This window comes from Polypterus senegalus, chromosome 15, assembly GCF_016835505.1.
Source record: "Polypterus senegalus isolate Bchr_013 chromosome 15, ASM1683550v1, whole genome shotgun sequence".
In the NCBI taxonomy this organism is placed as follows: domain Eukaryota; kingdom Metazoa; phylum Chordata; class Cladistia; order Polypteriformes; family Polypteridae; genus Polypterus; species Polypterus senegalus.
The window spans coordinates 114,116,284-114,137,085 of record NC_053168.1 but is presented as its reverse complement, the minus strand read 5'-3'; the positions used below and the strand labels follow the sequence as shown (position 1 = coordinate 114,137,085).

At 35.7% G+C, this 20,802-nt stretch overlaps 1 protein-coding gene across 5 annotated transcripts in view; it reads left to right on the top strand.

Moving 5' to 3' along the window:
• The window catches only part of si:ch211-197h24.6, a 38,142-nt gene that overhangs the window by 11,508 nt on the left and 5,832 nt on the right, over positions 1-20,802 (top strand). For all 5 annotated transcript variants that reach the window (XM_039737497.1, XM_039737498.1, XM_039737500.1 and 2 more), the window contains 11 exons: positions 1,540-1,564; positions 3,933-4,019; positions 4,110-4,249; positions 4,517-4,636; positions 7,970-8,027; positions 12,550-12,612; positions 12,725-12,929; positions 13,153-13,198; positions 14,030-14,089; positions 15,423-15,527; positions 15,776-15,854. In XM_039737497.1, the coding sequence (XP_039593431.1) occupies positions 1,540-1,564; positions 3,933-4,019; positions 4,110-4,249; positions 4,517-4,636; positions 7,970-8,027; positions 12,550-12,612; positions 12,725-12,929; positions 13,153-13,198; positions 14,030-14,089; positions 15,423-15,527; positions 15,776-15,854 (988 nt within the window). The remainder of the gene's footprint in view (positions 1-1,539; positions 1,565-3,932; positions 4,020-4,109; positions 4,250-4,516; positions 4,637-7,969; positions 8,028-12,549; positions 12,613-12,724; positions 12,930-13,152; positions 13,199-14,029; positions 14,090-15,422; positions 15,528-15,775; positions 15,855-20,802) is intronic.

Sequence of the window (20,802 nt, the reverse complement as noted above, 5' to 3'; positions counted from 1 at the left end):
ATGTAAGTTTACTGTATGAGTGTCATCATACAGTATTATTGTACAGTCAATCCTCAACTACCACTTGTTTAACTTTACCAGAAAATGGTGCAAAAATGAAAAACTTGAATGTAAATACATTGAATCTATGGGGAATAGTGTTAAGTTTTTGTTACCAGCAAAAACTTTTACTGCAGATTATTAAAATACACTTTTCTGCACAGAATTCTATGTAAATAAACATTATTTCCAATATGTGCTATTCATAGCATAGTAACCACGAAATAACCCATAACATGGAGTATATAAAATACAATTGGAACATGCAAAACAATTTTTCTCTCTGTCATTCACTAGAATTCTGTGACCTCTTGTGCAAACATCTCACTAAAAAAGCTTTTGTTGCTGCTGTCAGAAAATGCCGAGACTGATGAGGTTTCGACATCACCTCTTACACTTTGTCATTCACGGATGGCAGATGGTGTTGGAGATTGTAAAGGACACACTGGCTGAAATCTGTCACCAGTGTCTGCTCCGTACACCACTTGAGATCTTTAAGGGTCTCTGAGTATTGCAGCATAGTAAAGGCAAGTTGATGTTTACCCTTGAGGCGGTGATCAATGATTGGATCAGCAGTCTTGATGTTGTTAGACAGCTGGTTGTAGCAAATAGCAGCTGATGACTTTCCGGCACAAAGTTTATAGGACATGATTCTTTTCTTGCTAGATTTTGCACACTTGGGCTTTGAACCCGAAGGACTTGCACTATGCTTTGGGGGCATAATTTCAATACAAAACTTATTTTTATTGTTTTCTTTAAAAAAAAAAAAAGTAAAGAATGCATGGGAAGCTTGTTACTCAACAACGATAGGATGGATAGTGACCACTCCCCAAACTTGTGCACATCACACCTAATTTTTTTTTTTTTACTTTGCGTAGCCGCGAAGCCTGTGATATGCATAGTTGTCAATGCAAAAGTAAAAATGAAGTCACTAATAAAATTACACGTAAGCTTGAAGTTGCGAAAGTTAAACATGCAAATGTTGAGGATCGACTGTAATTCTAAAATAATCGTATTACCGGGTGGACACTATACAAGCTTTAAAATAATTTTGGTAGGAGCACCTCAAACACTGGAAAATTCTGACAAGCAAAAATTGTGTCGTCTTGCATTGTCAGTGAACCACACGCAGTGTAAGACAGTCAGAATCAATCCATAACTGTCTTGCTTCCTTCCAAAAGATCCAAAGTGTCAGAAGTAGTTGGAAAGAAATTGAAGACTGATAACGAGGTTTGAAAGAAGCATTATCATTCGGTAATATTAACCCATCACCTTGGGTGAAGCATGACTTTCCAACGTCTGACTTTTACTTGCCGATTTTACAATATTCTTGAGGTTGTAAATTAGGCAAATTTGTGAGAACTATTGTATAGTGTCCTCCTGGACTAACGTAAAAAGTCATCTTTCAGTAAAAGATGCTTATATATAAGATATAAAAATGCGTGTGTCTCACTAATATAGTTTTGCTTGTTTTTTGTAAATATGTACACCATCTGACAGAAAGAAGAGGAACTTGGTTTGACTGGTAAGTACATGAAATTGAGTGAAAAGATTTGTCTCTGACTGGAGCCTTCGTGACCCCTTGCTTTTGTGCAAGTATGCTCCTATAAAATGAACAGCATAGAAACTGTGGTCACTACTTTTTGGTGAAATGCAACACAGCAAGACATAACCATTGTTTATTACTGTCTTCTTTATTTGTTGCTGATTGTTGTAATTGTTGTTCTGGGCATTAGGCTCATTTAATTATTGACTTTTCAGTGAACAACACCATGGACATTTTTGCTGTTCCTTAATCTTAGGCCCTCTCTTGCCTGGCCTTGGCAAATACTTAGTTTTCTTCACAGTGAAATTATGATATCCAACTGCCTGTTGGTGTCCACAATTCCTGGCTTAAGGTATTTCAGAAAGCTGAAATACGTGTGCAGGAATCTTTTCTTTTTTTTTTTTTGTAACTTCTTATAGGGTTTATTGTAGCCATGTACTCATGGGCCACTTGTATGTTTATTTAAATTTGCTTTTGAAGTATGCAGATTTATACTGTTTATTTATGAGCCAAACTTTCCTGTTCCTTTGTTATACCAAGGCGCACAGCAGAGACCATAATGATTGATGTTGTTTTTGTGTACATTTTTAAGAGGACAATACCTTTTTATTATAATAAACTGGTTTATTCAGATTTAGAAGTGAGTACTGTGAAAGGTAATCACATTACTAATTTTTCTGATCTTGGTTGGCAAGAGTAGAATCTAAAATGTAGAAAAGTTGTTGCGTGTATAAATGACTCCGCAGGCATCATAACTTTAAGACTGTTTATTATGGCTGCGCATATTCAGGTGTTATGTAGCTGGCTGACCATTACCAGCTAATGTTATACGTTTTGATTCTGACTGTATTCCTACTTTGGGGATAGTTTTGCCTATAATGAAGTTTGTGGTCCTAGTTAACTTTGTTGTATATTTTGCATTGTTTTAAATCCTGTATTAGGGTAACTGACTTAGCCTTCTCGGGGCTAGATGTGAACTATAGGCTTAGATGATCTTGGTAAACTAGCTATATTCTGAATATTGTTTTCTAAATTTAGAGTTGTTTTAAATTAATTTGGTGGTGTCCATCGGTTATTTGTTTAAAAGGTGTGTCTGCCTTGATATACAAGTATGTTAAGTGGCCATTGTCCTAGGTATTTAATGCATTTACTTTCCAGTTCGTGCACACATCATTGCAATTCTTTTAAGGGAAGTTCGTAGTTATCAACATATGTGTGTTTTTAAGCAGAACTACAGGTTTAATCAGCTTTCAGTGCAGCATGGTACAACAGCATCAGCAACAACACTCCTTTATGTGTTGTAATGTATGACATTTTAATATATGTATCAAGAATGAACCATACCCCAAAAACATCCAGTTAGCATTATGGTCAGCAGTGTAGTATTGGTAAATTGTCTGGTGAGTGGTAACACCACTTGGCTGCAAAGCTGTCAACCAACCAACATTGTGCTAGAACAGTGAAGCTGAAGGAGGGATAGCAGAAAACCAAAAATCTCCTGCTTTGTCACACATGTCTTTGATCGAAATCTTTTTGCTTCTGTCTATTTAAAAATTGAGAAAGTATGACTACAGTGGGATAAAGAACACAAATACTGGGCACTGAGGAATTGGAAAAACATTGTTCAGCCCATAGACTAACAATTCCTGTTGTTTTACGCTAATAAGCTTACCAGGAAATTGAAAAAAAAACCTTTAATTCATGAATGCATTGTTCAGGAGGTAGTAACAGTGCATTTGTACACATTATCCATTTGTGGAACCTTGATATCAGAATTATAAGATTGTGATCAACTGGATTGCTGAGTATCTTGGTGCATTCTTTAAAGGTAACAATTCTAGCCCTGCTAGAAGGTCCTCCAACTTGCAGGGAAAACTTGGGGGGTTGCTGGCAGGATTGGCACTCCAGACACCACAAAAAACCTGTATCTGCAATTGGGACACAATCCGGGTGGTTCATCGTGTGGTGGGTGTGGCAATGCTCTGTAAAATCAGCACATGCTCCTGACCTCCTCCTCCTCCTGTTGGGACATAGGCCAGCATTTATGTGGCTGACCTTTATCTCATAGTAGCATCCATGTACTTAGAAATTCTGACTACTATGAGGTAAATTGAGAATCTGCTCTCTGTTATGTTCCTAATAAAGTGGCCATTCACTGAAGTATATAATATGTTGGAATATTTAAATATTAAACTGAAGTTTTTTTCCCCTCCATGTCACATCTGTATATTGGTGGTATTGATTTTCATAGTTTTTTTACATTTTTTTGACAGCTTTAAAGCAGCTACTAATTAAGCCAAATATTAAGTTCTAATTTCTGCTGTTTTTTTTTTTGTTTTTTTTTAAGCGAGTAAGAAAATAATTCCAACAAGTAAAAAATCGAAGAGCCTCCAGCAGTATTTTAAAAATTCATCTCTTGGAGAACCAGTAGTTGGTAAGCTCATGTTACTGTATATAACACCTGTTCTTTAGTGGAGTAATGTGTTTTTGTAAATTGTAAACATGCTTTCTGCTTATCATGTAGGTCTCCAGTATGTTGTCGAGTACCGTAACCGCAATCCACTAATTCCTGACAAATACCTTTGTAAATTGTGTGATGTTCGTTCGGCGCAGGTTGGAATGATATCCCACATTACTGGTTGGAAACATCGCTTTAATTATTTGGTAAGCAAGTAATTTTTTTTTTTTTTTATAATTATGGCTGCATCACATCTGCTGTGCACAGTGCTGTTATGCCTCGCCACTTACTGTACAATAATATAATTAGGTTGTATAACTATTTAATGTAGAGATTTTTCAGGTACATATCTTGAGTTAAAAAGTTTTTCTAGTGCATGGCAGTGTTGTGTTCTGTTAGATTTATTTGCAAAGAACTGTTAGGTTTGTTTTACATACAATTCACTTCTATATTAAATTCTTAATTTTATTTAGAAAAAGAAACATCCAGAAATGCTTCCATTAGATAATACAAATGCCAAAGTGAAATTGCATCCTCTTATAAAGGAAAAGGCTCAGCTTTTAGAGAAAAAGGATGGAAAAGGTAAAGTCCAGGTAAGTCTAGAACTCCGTCTTTCGGGTGCTTTCAAGGCAATATTATTTCTGTGACTAATATGGTATTATTATATCTTTAATTATTTAAATAGTAACGATGACCACACTGCTTAAAAAATGTCTGTTGCTTTTACAGATGTAATAATATAGTCTGCGCTCTCCCGAAGACTTAATTGATCCCTGGGTCCTTTTTAGCTTATTTTTACAAAATCACACTAGCAATTATAAACAGTTTTAATATATTAATTACGTAAAGATTTAATATTTCTTTCAAGGTAGTGCAGTGGTTAATTCTGCTTCTTTGGTTCAAATCCCACTTAAGAAATTGTCCATATGGAGTTTATGTATTATTCCCATCTGCATGTGGGTTTACTCCCACATCCTGAAAGTCTGTGTGTTAAAATAATTATAAAGTCATTGCAGACCTAGTATGAGTAAGTGTGGGTTTGCCTTTTGATAAAATTGTTCCTAGTTATTCCTGTCTTGCACCTAAGGCTACAGAGATGTAAAATGGCTAATAAGCATAATAATTATTTTAAACTATTTAAAATTACTGAATTCAGTTTTGAGCTCATGTTGCTTGCAAGATGCTTGAGTCATTCTTAAAATTTATTTGTAGAAACTTATTATAAATTTATATAATTTGAGCTAGTAATAGTGTTTGGCAAAAATCTAACATGGTGTTTTTCACAGTGAATATGCTGTGTTTGCGGGATCTAACATCTCAGAGCTGTTGCAGCCATGTGCACACCTTTCATTCATGCCTACTATAAGGTTGTTGCTGCTAAAATCATATTAAATGTAGACTTGTGACTGTAGACAATTTCTCCAGTATTGAGGCTCACCTGTTCAAAATTGATCTTACAAATTCTGTGTTCACTGGTTTATAGACCTGCTGGATATAATAAGGATTTTGCTCTGGAGTTTTCAGTTATCTTTCATGGTGTCACACGCAGACACACTTTTGTAGCTCTACTAATAACCTGGGGCCTCATGCATAACTGCGTAAAATTCACACTTAAACATCGCATACGGACAAAAAAGGAAATGTATGTATGCACAAAAAAAATTCGGATGCATAAATCTGTGCAAACACCAACTTCCACGTTCTTCTGCTTCATAAATCATAGTCAGCGTGAAAAGTAACACACATGCATGCGCCTGCTGCCCCATCCCAACTCCTCCCAGAATTATGCCTCCTTGAATGTGCAAATCAATATAAATAGCCCTTAAGCTCAGCGTTCTGTGAAAAGGCAATGGCAAAAGCACGGATGAAAATAGAAGAATTTCAGCGAATACCAAGTGGAGGCAAGGAAAAACATACTATTTGTTGGTCTAAACAGTGGTATAAACAACAAAAGGAAGTTGATCGAGTGACATAGTGTTGGAGAAACTCGAAAGCTCAAAGTCGCACAGTGCCTGAAATAAAAAAAAAAATTCAGATATCCGTCGCCAAACTGGAGGTGAAGCTAATTTGGCAGTGCTTGCACATCACTAGTTATTAGAAATTATGGGGAAAACAGGCTTGGTTTAGCTTCTTTGCCACAGTTATCATTATTAGTTAAACTAATATAATTACTATTAGATTATATGGAGTCATTTTAAAAAAAACTTTGTTATAAGGTAGAAAAATAGTTCTGTAGTATCGTACCTTGATAAAGTATTAAGCTTCCAACCCTTTTTTTTCATTTGTAGCTTAAAACATTCTTTTTTCACAATGCTGATTGAAAAACGAAACCAATGCAAATTCAAAAAATTAAAATTTCAGCAGTTTGTAAGTGTTTATCCCACTCTTCAGTACTTGGTTAAACCCCCTGCTTGCCTGATGTTGCAGCACCTAATTTTTTTGTACAAGTCTCTGTTCATTTTGCAAAGCATAATGGTGCAAGATTAGCCCTTTGGAAAAATTGTTCAAGCTTTATCAGTTTAGTAGGGGAGCGGTGAAGGACTGCAATTTTTATATCTTGCCACAGATCTTAGATGGGGTTATGGTCAAGACTATGACAGAGCCGGTCAGGGATATTAGTTTTCCTTATTTTAAGCAGCTGAGATGTTGCTTTGGTAGGGTAGTTTGGGTCATCGTTTAGTTGAAAGACAAACTTCTCCCCAGTTTAAACTTTCTGGGTGAGAGGAGTCACTATGGTGTAACATTTGTCTTCCCGTTAGTCGCGAACACACTGGCAATCTGCATTGCAGGAATGCATCCATACAAGATTTTACCATATTTTATAGTGAGGATGTTGTTAACTGGCTGATAGTGATTTATTATTTCAGCCAGGGCTTCTCCTTATAGCCCTTTTATGCAATGCCTTGGAGACTGTTGAGCCGTCAACATTCTCTCCAGTCGTACTTCCCGACTTCTGAAACTCCACAAGAGCAACAGTTGGCATTATAGTAACCTCTCTGAAAGTGCCATTTTTGTTTGTGGATTAAGTTTAGATAGGGGGTCTGACCTAGGCAGTGTGGCTGTAGTTTCATAGTTTTTCTTGGACTGCACGGAGTTTAGAGGTATGTTTAGTGACTTGAACTTGTTTTGAATGCTCTTTTGTTTTCATTGTGGTTTGCTTGGTGGAAAATCTCCACCATACTGTTAGGCCCCAATAAATGAGGGTGTATTTATCCTCATAAATGGAGACAATTTGGTGAGAACACTGCACCTCAGAAACATTAACCTCATATTTAGAGAGCTTATGAATGTATACATATTTTTTCTTTTTTCCTTTTTAGAAGATTTTTGAAAGATTTAATTTTTTTTCTTGTGATTTGGTATGTTGTGCATATGGTATACTGTTTTGTAGATCAGCTAGAAAATGTCTTGTTTTAATATGATGTAACTGTACAATGTTGAGACATTACAATGTGAAAATAATTTTGAGGGCTGCATACTTTTTCAAGGCACTTTACATGCATCTGTTTGTAAGTTATAATTACATTGTATTTGGTTGTTGTGCTGCATTTATATATTAAAAAAAAATGTTTATAGAGTGGCTGGTGGGATAGGATGGCCGGTTGATCTTTTGGCCTTGGAATCCCCTACAGGTTCACTTTTGGTAAACTCTTAAGGTCATCTAACCATAGCACTAATCATTAGAGACTTAAAAATGAGATTAACAATTCAATTCACACTTAAGGACTCTGCCATTTGTATTACCTATTTTATCTTTATAATGTAATTTTCTGTTAATTTTTTATTCTCTCTTTATATTTTTTAATTTCTTGTAAAGCGCTTTGATATCCATAGTTTTATACAAATATGACATTGAAATAAATGCTGTCGTAGCTTTTTTGATTTAAGCTCATTTTGTATTTACCTGCATTTCCATTTATTATTAGGTGGTGATAGAAGAAACTGTGGATGAGAAAGCATCTACAGCTGCAAAGTCTGACCACAGTATGTATGCAAATAATTGTGTTCTATATTAACTTCTACACCAATAACTTAGTTGATATTTGTTTATTTATTGTAAATGTATTTCTTCAATTTATTTACCTTCCAAACACTTAATTGCTATCAGAGAATCATATTAATTAAACTTTTGTATTGATATTCAGGTTATCAAAGAAGTTAATGCACTGTAAATTCTGTGTTAGTGGTATTCACAGTTGACTTTTTTTTTTAATCTGCTTAAATGCAAATGTATGGTGAGACACTTAAAATTAATTGCTAAATTCATTTCATTCACTTTCCCCTTTACTGGACAGATCCATACAGGTAGGTACAAGGGTAATCAAAACATTTTGAGTCTGACCTATTAAGAGTAATACTAGTAAAACCAGGCAGGATAATTTTTCTCAAATAATCCTTCAAGAATATGGATATACTTGCTATACTATAAAAACTTTTCTGTCACATTTAAGTTAAACATTTTGTCTTAATTGTGCAACCACTAAGCTGTAGCTGAATTGATATCTTTATTGCTGGCCATAGCCCTTCAGATTATGGAACAGGTGGGTGTGCCATCCACAGTTTCACAGAGCAGCCTTTGCAGTCCATACAGTATGAGTGAGTGTTTTGAAACAGAAAGGAGATGGTAGACTCGGTTCTTTGCAGCTTTAACCTGGTTGCCTACCTAAAAACCAAAGTAAATTAGCATAATATTGACCTATCGTATTGACCTTTTTCAGATATGTAATTAGTATGGGTTACTCTCTCAGCAGTTTAAAAAGTTGTACACATACTGTATATAATACTGCCTGCAGTAGCTTAGACATTTTGCCATTTTTTGGTTTGTTTTGTGAAAACAAATTTGCTTCAGTTTTTTATTTTTCTGTTTTAAAGTGACAGCCAGGTTTGATCCCCAATTAGGGTGTGCTTCTTAAATTCCTCCCAGTCTGAATTCATGTGTTTGAGAGTCCCTTTGGATCACTGGTTGGTGGTTGCTTTATTTCAGGAACTAATAAAGACCTTGCTTATGTTTAGTTGTTCACGGAGAATTGATTGAACTAAAACATAACTAATCCATGTAGGGTAATTTTTCCATTATGATTCTGTACCATTCTACAGACCATTTCTACACAGTGGACTACAGCTACTGGTGTTTGCACATTTTGGCTATGCAAGAATAAATCTCCAAAGTCATATTTCTGGAAAATAGAACTTCAGTTACAGCACAGGACTTGATTTTATGATTTTTATCATCCAGATTGACTTGGTTCTCAAAAAAAAAAAACATGTATGTCTTAAGCTTCTGGTGGCAGCAGTAGTTTTGCAGTTGGTTCATTATTTGCACTGAAGCTATTCTGTAATTTGTTAGTTCAAAATGGTTTGACTAGCTTTGCAACATGTACATTTAAAAAAAAAGTCATGCCTCTTGCCTCATGTGTATCCTAAGCACTCCTGTTGCACCTTTTTTGGTATCCTTTTATATTTCATCTCCTCTGGCATGGCACTCATCTCTCCTGTAATGCCTGCTTCTCAGACTGTCATATTGAGACGCCTTGATTTCCACCTCTTCACTTTTTGATTCCCACCAATGGTAGATGGGGTCTCATTAAATGCTGTGAAGACTTGTATCAAGGTAGCTAAAGGACACTTACCTAAAAAAAAAAAAAAGTACTACAGTTTATTGATAAGCGCAAGGATCATAAAAATATGGTAACTGCATATTGTGTATATATAAGTTTGGATGCAGATAGGCAAACAAATAACAGACTGGCTGTCTACTTGCTATTTAGAGTTCTAATTTGTCTTGGCACAGATGCATAGTTTTACGTACAGTTGTGCTTGAAAGTTTGTGAACCCTTTAGATATATATATATTTCTGCATAAATATGACATAAAACATCAGATTTTCACTCGCGTCCTAACAGTAGATAAAGAGAAAACAGTTAAATGAGACAAAAATATTATACCTGGTCATTTATTAAAGAAACTGTGCTTTCAGTATATGTTGTGACCCCCTTAGCAGCAATAACTGCAACTAAACATTTCCGGTAACTTTTGATCATTCCTGCACCACCAACCATGTTTCACAGATGGGGTAACGTTCTTATGCTGGAATGCAGTGTTTTCCTTTCTCCAAACATAACGCATTTAAACCAAAAAGTTCTATTTTGGTCTCATCCGTCGACAAAACATTCTTCCAATAGCCTTCTGGTTTGTCCACGTGATTAGCAAACTGCAGACGAGTGGCAATGTGTTTTTTTTATTTATTTATTTATTTTATTTTTTATTTTTTTTGGAGAGCTGTGGTTTTGTCATGCACACTATTGTTGTTCAGTGTTCTCCTGATGGTGGACTCATGAACGTGAACATTAGCCAATGTGAGAGAGGCCTTCAGTTGCTAAAAGTTACCCTGGGGTCCTTTGTGACCTCGCCAACTATTACATGTGTGCCTTGCTCTTGGAATGATCTATGTTGATCGACCACTCCTGGGGTGGTTGGTTTTGAATTTCCACTATTTGTACACAATCTGTCTGTGTATTGGTAGAGTCCAAACTCTTTAGAGATGCTTTTGTAACCTTTTCCTGCCTGATGAGCATCAACAACTCTTTTTCTGAGGTCCTCAGAAATCTCCTTTGTTCATGCCATGATACACTTCCACAAACGTGTTGTGAGGAGCAGACTTTGCTAGATCCCTGTTCTTTAAATAACACAGGGTGCCCACTCACTCCTGGTTGTCATCCCATTGATTGAAAACACCTGACTCTAATTTCACCTTCAAACTAACTGCTGATCCTAGAGGTTCACATACTTTTGCCACTCACAAATATGTAATATTCGATCATTTTCCTCAATAAATAAATGACCATGATATTTTCGTCTCATTTGTTTAACTGGTTTCTCTTTATCTACTTTTAGTACTTGAGTGAAAATCTGATGATGTTTTAGGTCATATTCATGCAGAAATGTTAAATTCTAAAGGGTTCACAAACTTTCAAGCACAACTGTAGTTTGAGTCTTTAAAGATGTCCAGTGTTTTGTGGAGTTGATGCTGCTCCAAGTTCACATGGTGGATTCTTCTCTTGTTAGGGTGCAGTCTTTCTCTTTGCTGTGCCATCCTTTGTCCATGGTGTTATGTGCTTGTCTTAAGCACTTGGTCTTGTTGTCTGCATATTTATAGAGAAAAACATTAATCTTTTTGGCACAAGAGTTCATATGCTGAAGTTCCCTTCTTGACTGCTTCTCAGCCTTTCAGACTGACATAGTGCTTATCTTGACAGACTGAATGTCAGTTTTCAGTTCCCAGAGGGTGGGAGCTGCTCCATCTTTTAGGTTTCAGATGGTGTGAGAGGTCATTTTGGATAGTGTGAGAGCAGTGTGTCCATGGTAGTTTCTCAGAGAAAGTGCCACTATCTAAGAGTTAAATCACTTCAGTTACAAAACCAGTGCCATCTTATGTTATGTTTTGTCCATCAGAACTATTATTCATTGAATTGTTGTTCTTGGGTGTCTATTTTGTGCTTTCTAACCTGAAAGAGTCTCTGCAAAGATGTCTGTTCAATTCTGATTTACACTTTTGGCTGGTCCAGGTACAAAGAGTTCATCTACTTACTTTGGAATGTAAGTGGGGGTTTTGGCGTGACTGGATGTCTGCATCTCTGTTAAATCTGGTGTCGTAACAGGCTTGGTGTGCCACAAAACCTAGCAGAACAGGCAATGCCCACTTTTTCCTACAATAGAGACATTCTTTTTAGTTAACCTTGTATATATGCATGCAACCTCTACAACATACAGTCTTCTTATATAATATGCTGCCGTGGCTGTCCATTCGTCTGTCCAGGATTTTAAATCACCTGTAGCTTGCAAACCGTTTGAGCTATTGACCAGATATTTGGTACACATCTACTTCTATCCGCTTTTGGGATAATGATTGACCTTCAAGGTTATTACACTCTTTATTTTTATTTTAATTTTATTGTAGAATCAACTCTCTGCAGTGGCCAGCATGGTCGCCGTTCTCATTCCTTAACTCCTTCGCCGTCACTTCCCCTACCTCTTCATATCTTAAATCATTCTTGAGGCAGATTGAAGACTTAAGTACCAGCTTAAGTGAAACGTTAAGGTGTAATTGCAACACAAACACTGACTTAATCGGTTGTAATGCAAAAACATGCCGAGGAAGGAAGAGAAGTAGCGGGCCGCTAGGTTGGAGAACTGTAATCTCTAAAAGTAGCCTTGGTTAAACAACACACCTGAGTCTGAGGGCCTTTGTCACTACTGTCGAAAAGCAGTTATAATTAACATTTCTTTTTCAGTCATTTAAATGGTTGTTGTAGCAGGGTGATAATATAGACATGAACCTACCACTTTTTCCCCCTTCCAAAGTTTTCTTTTGTGGTATTTGATAAATTTATGTTCCAATAAAGTAGTATCTATACTTTGTATGAAATGTCCCGAGATCATTACCATACCAGATTTCCATATAACAAGTATAACTAGTTTTATAACTTTTTCTCTTTTATTCCCTCAGTTGATCCTCAAATGTCAGTAAGATCACATATGGATATGCCCTTGGATATGAGGGAGTTTGAAGGTTTGCATGCCTTTTTAAATTTATTTCCCTATTAAGTAATGTATGTAGTACAGATATTTACTTTCAGCAAGTCATTGTCTTTTTGGCTTGAGCTTTAATATTTTGTAATTAGCTCCTTTCCAAGGTAGAGGATTTCCCAAAGACGTTGTATATGGCCAGCCCTTTGACACTTTTTCAAGTGGACAATCCATTGACCGCTTTCCAGGAGACAGATTTTCGGATTTATCAAGTAACAGATTCCATGATGATGAACATGACAGAGTAGGCAGACTGGATTTTGACGCCAGACGTGTAGGCAGACGTGTAGGAATTAGAAGGTAAAGACCATTCCCTTGGGATTTTTTTTTTTTTTTAATTTATGATGAATTTTATTGATTTTTATCAGTTTTTCTTATCTTTTTTTATAGTAGCACCTTTTACTAGGGATTTTGGGGGTGGCTGTTGATGCTTATTTACAAACTATATTTTAATATATTTGTTTCATATATGGTCTGATATCCTGTTTTAGTTTTTAAAATGTGTGTTTTATCCATTTTATAGCAAATATGATACACTGGTTGGGACCTCTGGGCCAGATTGCACGCAGGTGAGTTTAATGCATCTTAATTTTTTAATGTAATACTAATTTAATACAAAAAAAGATTATGTATTGTGAAATTAAAATAAGGTTTGAATGACTCCACAGTTGGGAAGATTTTTAGAAATATATCATCTTCAAAAGCCCTGTGCCAGCTTGAATTTAGTCTGCCATTTTTTTTTTTGTTTTGTTTCTGTACTTGCCTGGTTAAATTTCCTCTAGTTCCCTTTCCTAAGAATTGCCATGTCCAAAATATGATGCTAGCTATCTGATTCCTGAGTTCATACAGTTCCTAATCCTTCTCAAATAATATTATCCATGTTTTCCTAGAGCATCCTCATTAACATGATCATTGCACTGAAAGTTTCAAATTATAAGCTGCTTTTTACCCCTTTTATGAGTGTTAATAATTATTTAATTCATCATTTGAAGGTGATTAAACCAGTTTCAGAGAAAGCAATACATTCCTAAGCCCAGGAAAAAACGTAATTTGTTTTGCATAAATGTAGCTTTCATTGGATTAAATCTGTCTTTTGTGTCTTCTGCCGCTGTTTCATTTTTTCTTCAGTTGGTATAGGCTCATCATTGTCCCGTTTGTCTAAAGCCATTTATAAGAGTACTGTGGTGTTTTTTGTTGTTGTGTTGATGAGACTTTAAGCTGTGTGGTATTATACCTTAACATCTGCCTGATGAAGCTTGTTGGCATCTTCAAATTGTTTTTATTTATTTTTTTTTGGCAACTCTGATTAACATTTTGTCTTCAACCGCAGATATATTTTCAGTTGAACGAATCATCACTAAAATTGTTTTAATGTGTTTGTTTTTTTTTTTTTTATAAAGGATATGTTTTCTGGACCCTCTGAAGCATCCTTTGAAAGTTCAACACTGTTTGAGTGTCTGGTAAGCTTATCCTTTGTTGAAATTAACATTTGTTAACCCTGTGTTTAATGTACTTGTAGAAAACTGAAAGAGAGTAAAAATAGTTTTTGGAGTTTGCATCTCAAATTTTTTCCTTGGGTTTATGAATTTTCAAACATAAAACTGCTGTGTCGCTCTGGTTAGCATTTTAAAGTTCTTGATCCTTTTCCTTGTATAATGAGGGATTTTCTCATACACAGAAGGGCATTTTTATTGCTCCCCTATCTTTTCTGTTTCATTATTTCAGTATTTCTATCGTTATTAATACTTTGTGTTTTTGTTAGTTTTTTTTTTTTTTTTTGTAACATGAGAATTAATACATTAAATGGGTAGGCTGAATAATTGAGTAAGTCATTAGACGACACCAGAAATTGTCTGTGAGTACTATAGCAAAGATCCTTATTGCATTACTTTATTTGTAATTGTGGGTTTGTGCATTTCATTGGAAATCTTTAATCTGTTTGTTTTTCCTTCCTGTACTGTACAGTTAAGTTTGTATTGGCCTTTCCTTTGTACATGGCTTAACATATAATCAAAATGTTTTTCGCCCAGAACTCCAAAATGCAGCTGAATGCATTGTATTAATGTTTTGCCGCTGTAAGTCAAGCAATGTGATTGATATTTCTTATATTTCAATATTAATGGAACAAAGTTGAGTATCTTTATCTTATCTGCGGTGCTTTACACTTAACACTCTTTGTTAACCTTTTAGTTAGTTACTCTTTAAATACGTGCATGTTCAAAACAACTTTTTTTGAATAGGAATAATGGGTCTGAATACCGCACCTGGTCATTGTCTGTGTGTGGTGCACATATTCACCCCATGTGTGTTGGTTTTCCTTTGGGTGTGCCAATTTTCCTTCCATGTCACCTGGTTAGGTTAAATGGTAAGTCTAAAATGGCCATGTGTGTAGGTTTTGTGTGTCATTAGGCCTTGTGAATGACTGGGATCCTATTGAGTACTGGCCCCTCCCATGCACTCGGTACTGCCCCATAACCCTGAATTAGATTAAGTGAGCTTATAATAAAATAGTAATATAAAATCACATCTGTCATTTACAGATTACAGAATGCAGACAGAATTCTGTTAATTTATAGACTAGAACTTGGTTTCTTAAATGTGCTTTTTTCTTTCTACAATAAAAAAAAATCTAACTGGCTTATACGTAAATTACTGTTTGCACAGTTTTGTGAACTTGGTTGTTCTGGTTAATTTTGCGTTAATATTTTCAAAAGTGTCACTTTTTTGTTCCATTATATATCTTTCAGGCTAAACTGGTGTTTTGTGATACATTGTTAATCTTTTATTTTATAGGAAAACTTTCGCATACAGAATGAGAGAGATGCTCAAATTGTTCTTAGAGTCACACAGAAACTTACTGACATTCTAATGGAATACAGACTCCGAACAATGTCTGACGTGAGTTATAACAGAATTCTCTTAATGAATGCTAATTGTTCCAGGGTTTGAGTAGATGTACCTGTATGTCTGACTAAGAGAGATATAGTAGTGATGAGGTGGATAAAAAGGTTACTTGTAGAAAAAAAATAGGAATTCTTGCTGCTGCTAGGGGAAGAAACCTTTGTGGACCTGTACGACCGGTATAAGAATATGAATTTTTGAAAAGTTATTTGTCTAGCATTTTATCTGTCTATTTATGTTTGTAGCCTTCTGCCAATGAATATTTTTCTGACCATGAGGAGTACCCCCCTTCGAGGAGGAGGAGGACTGATGACGGCTTTAGAGGTAATCTTAATGAAAGGTTACATTCCACACAAATTTGCCCGGTTTGCTGTAGTTGCTAGATCATGTGGACTTAAACTGATCTCTAGATATTAAAAAACACTTGGCATGTGTGCCACAATAGAGCTTTTTGCAACAGTTATAGTCTTCAGTTCTGTTACATACTTGTTTTAAAATCAGTTGCTTGCCCGGTGAGCTACATCTGGTATTTTATTGAATATTTACCTTTATCAATATTAGAAAATTCTTAAGTCTGTCTTCACCAAATCTTTATATATTTATTGCTTGAGACATCCTATAAAACAATCTCCAAATCTTAGATAATGAGTTTGGATTTTCTGACAGTTAGAGGTATAATTGCATATTCTAATATTGCACATGATTCCCTGATAATGCCTTGTCCTTTAAGTTGCATATATTCCTGCACAGTATTGAATAAAATTATTCCATAAAGTAAAGTTGAAAAACTTGAAATTGCTCTAAAAAGTGTGGTGTGTGTCACATTGCCTCTTGCATCATGAAAGGCTTAGACTTGTATAGTAGTTATATACTGTACCACTACTGACCTATTCTGTAGAAGTGCTTCAGATTTTTAGGGCCAGTACCAGTGGTCAGTTCCATATTGTTAGAATTGGTTCATTCTGGTTAAATCCCCCCCGCCCCCCCTTAAGTTACCACATAACCAGTTGTGTGTAACCTACATATATATATACACACACACCGCTCTGGAGTTGCCCCCGGTGAGAGGCGGCGAGTAGGTGTGGGCATACTTATCATATATATATATATATATATATATATATATATATATATATATATATATATATATATATATGTGTGTATATATATATATATATATATATATATGTGTGTATATATATATATATGTGTGTGTATATATATATATATATATATATATATATATATATATATATATGTATGTATATATGTATATGTATATATATATGTATATATATATATATGTATATATGTATATGTATATATATATGTATATATGTGTATATATATATATATATGTATGTATATATATGTATATATGTGTGTATATATATATATATATGTATGTATATATATATATATATGTATGTATATATATATATATATATATATGTGTGTATATATATATATATATATATATATATATATATATATATATATATATATGTATATATATATATATGTATGTATATGTATATATATGTGTATATGTATGTATATATGTATATATATATATATATATATATATATATGTATATGTATATATATATGTATATATATATATGTGTATATATATATATGTATATATGTGTATATGTGTATATATGTGTATATATATGTATGTATGTACAGTCCCTGACAAAAGTCTTGTCGCTTGTGTACAAATTGACCTGAAGTGCTGCTAAAATATATTTCTAATCAAGATTTTGTTACAAGAAATGGGTCATTTTAATCCCATCAGCTTTTGTAATAATGTTTCAGTGCAAAATGAAACACTAAAAGTATTCTAATATTCACAGCTTGGTAAAGCCCATGGAGTCAATTTTTGGCAGGACATACCGGTAAGTGTTGTCGCCTTGTCATATGAGCTTCACCTGTGACTAATAATGGATCAATTAGGTCTCAGGTGTGTATAAAAGAACCCCAGTACACTAGACCTTCACATCAACTGCAACTAGACCTCTGCAAACATGCCTAAGATTCACCCTGAGACTAAAGTGTTGATTATCAAGAGGCTGAAGACCAAATCCACTGCTGATGTGGCAAACACCTTCAATGTGTCTCAGCGTCAAGTTCAGAGGATAAAAAAAAGATTTGAAGAAACTGGAGACGTTTTTGACAAGCCCAGGTCAGCAAGACAACTGCTCTAGAGGACCGTTTGTTGGCTCGAAAATCCAAGGCCAGCCCATTTTCCACTGCAGCAGAGCTCCACGAGACCTGGTCACCTGAAGTCCCTGTGTCAACCAGAACAGTTTGTCGGATTCTGTCTCGAAATGGCCTCCATGGTCGAATCAGTGCCCATAAGCCAGCACTAAACAAAAGACAATTGAAAAACCGTGTGGCATTTGCCAAGGCCCACAGCCTGCTAAAAGGATGGACGCTGGAAAAGTGGCAGAAGGTGGATTTTTCAGATGAATCTTCTGTTGAATTACACCACAGTCACCACAAATATTGCAGGAGACCTACTGGAACCTGCATGGAGCCGAGATTTACCCAGAAAACAGTGAAGTTTGGTGGAGGCAAAATCATGGTCTGGGGTTATATCCAGTATTGGGGTATGCGAGGGATCTGCAGGGTGGAAGGCAACATCAATAGTCTAAAATACCAAGAAATCTTAGCTACCTCTTATATTCCCAACCATAAAAAAGGCCAAATTCTGCAGCAGGATGGTGCTCCATCGCATACTTCCATCTCCATATCAAAGTTCCTTAAAACGAAGAAAATCAAGATGCTCTAGGATTGGCCAGCCCAGTCACCAGACATGAACATCATTGAGCATATGTGGGGTAGGATGAAAGAGGAAGCATGGAAGACGAAACCAAAGAATATTGATGAACTCTGGGAGGCATGCAAGACTGTTTTCTTTGCTATTCCTGATGACTTCATCAATAAATTGTATGAATCCTTGCCAAACCGAATGGATGCTGTCCTTCAAGCTCATGGAAGTCATACAAGATATTAAATTTGGATCTCACAGCACCACTACTTAATTTGCTGACATATTTTTGGATTTGCAGTAAAGTTGTTCATTTTCTGTATAGGCGACAAAACTTTTGTCTTGCCCAAATTTGACCTTTCTGTCTTGATTAAATGATAAATCTTTTTTTCAGTGAAACTAATTTATTTCCGTGCATTAAACATCATTTGGGAGGGCTTTAGCTTTTCATATGAGCCATTTCTAACACCAGTTGATTTAATTAAGTCAGGTTAATAGTAGGAGTTTCTACAAAATAGAGAAGCGACAAGACTTTTGTCTGGGACTGTATGAATGCATGTATGTATGTATATATGCATGTACAGTCGGACCTTCCCTAAGTCAAAAACCTCACTATTTTGAATTGCTCGTTAGTCCCCGGCCGAATTCCCATAAGACCAATGTATTTAGATCTCCTCAACTTGAAAACTCTTCGGCTCCTAACCTCCGTTCGTCGAATTTTCTATGGCCTTGGGTTATTATTCTGAGGCTACATTTCAGAACATGTGGTCCAGAAAACCAAGAAAAGGGACGCAAAGTCTTATCTTAATGCATTCCGCAAGGGATTAAGCGACTCTCTGAGGGTAGGACGTCTATTTTGAGACCAAAAATGTCCGAAAACTAAAGTGGCTGGAATAATCTGCGTTCCTTCGGTGCTCCATGAGTCATAACCAACCGGGTGGCGTCTGGAATTTCCAAATTGTCTCAAAGACATTTTTAACCAAATTTCCCTTCACCTTTGTCAGTCACTTGTCGGGAGGAGTCTTGAATAGTGTTGTGTCTGTGTGCTTCTCCATAGTCTCCCGTACGGTACGTTCCCCCTAAAATGACAACTGATAAGCGTAAGCCTAAAACGTTGTCAATCGCGGAAAAAGTTACCGTCATCAGAGCCGTTGAAAAGGGCGACAAGAAGATAGTGGAGATTGCAGAGCAATTCGGTATTCCCACAAGTACGCTCTCCACTTTTCTGAAAGAAAAAGAAAAGATTTTGAAACTGTACAGTGAGAAGTCATGTGGCCATCAGAAGAGGATGAGGGAATGTGAGTATCCCGTCATTGAACAATCCATTTTGAAGTGGTTTGTGCAAGCAAGGGATAGGAACGTTCATATTGACGGGAAGCTTTTACAAAAATTGTATGTGTTTCGGTCCAGTGACGAGATTGAGGAGATTGACGAGCGAGAGGCATTGGCACATCGACGCCAAGCGAAGTTAAGACCTTTTTTCTCTAAAGGTAACCTGTTTCATTGCACTGTTCGATAGTACATACTGTAGATGCATGTACTGCAGCGCTTCCCGATTCATTTTACACTCGTACCCCCTGTGACGGACGAGGTCGATTTCGCACCCCCTTGGTTTGAGAAGAAGTATGAAAAAATATGAGTTCATATGATAGTTCATAATTCCCACGCAGCACTAAGTGCGCGTAACAGCGGAAGTCATCCGTTTTAACAAGCAGTGTATTGCACTGATACGAAATAGCCTGCCCAATTAATTATTTAGGAATGGATAGATAAATTAAGATTTTGTACAAATGTTTTTCATTTTTCTTCCTCAATGGATTCTGCTAGCACCCCTAATCAGGAAGCGCTGATGTACCAGTATGTAGCCTACATGTATACGTATAAAACAACAATATAATAAACGGCTATACAGTATAATAATTAAGCCGGAAAAATAATGTCCTTGATTAACCCGCGCATATTACGCCGTTTTCCCTTACTCATAAACTCCGTAAGTCAAATTTTTTTTTTTTCTGGTCCCTTTTGAGTTTGATTTAGCGAGGTCTGTGTGTGTGTGTGTGTGTATGTATATATATATATATATATATATGAAGTTCATTATTTTCTGTAATGTACTGATAAACATTAGACTTTCATATATTTTAGATTCATTACACACAACTGAAGTAGTTCAAGCCTTTTATTGTTTTAATATTGATGATTTTGGCATACAGCTCATGAAAACCCAAAATTCCTATCTCAAAAAATTAGCATATTTCATCCGACCAATAAAAGAAAAGTGTTTTTAATACAAAAAAAGTCAACCTTAAAATAATTATGTTCAGTTATGCACTCAATACTTGGTCGGGAATCCTTTTGCAGAAATGACTGCTTCAATGCGGTGTGGCATGGAGGCAATCAGCCTGTGGCACTGCTGAGGTGTTATGGAGGCCCAGGATGCTTCGATAGCGGCCTTAAGCTCATCCAGAGTGTTGGGTCTTGTGTCTCTCAACTTTC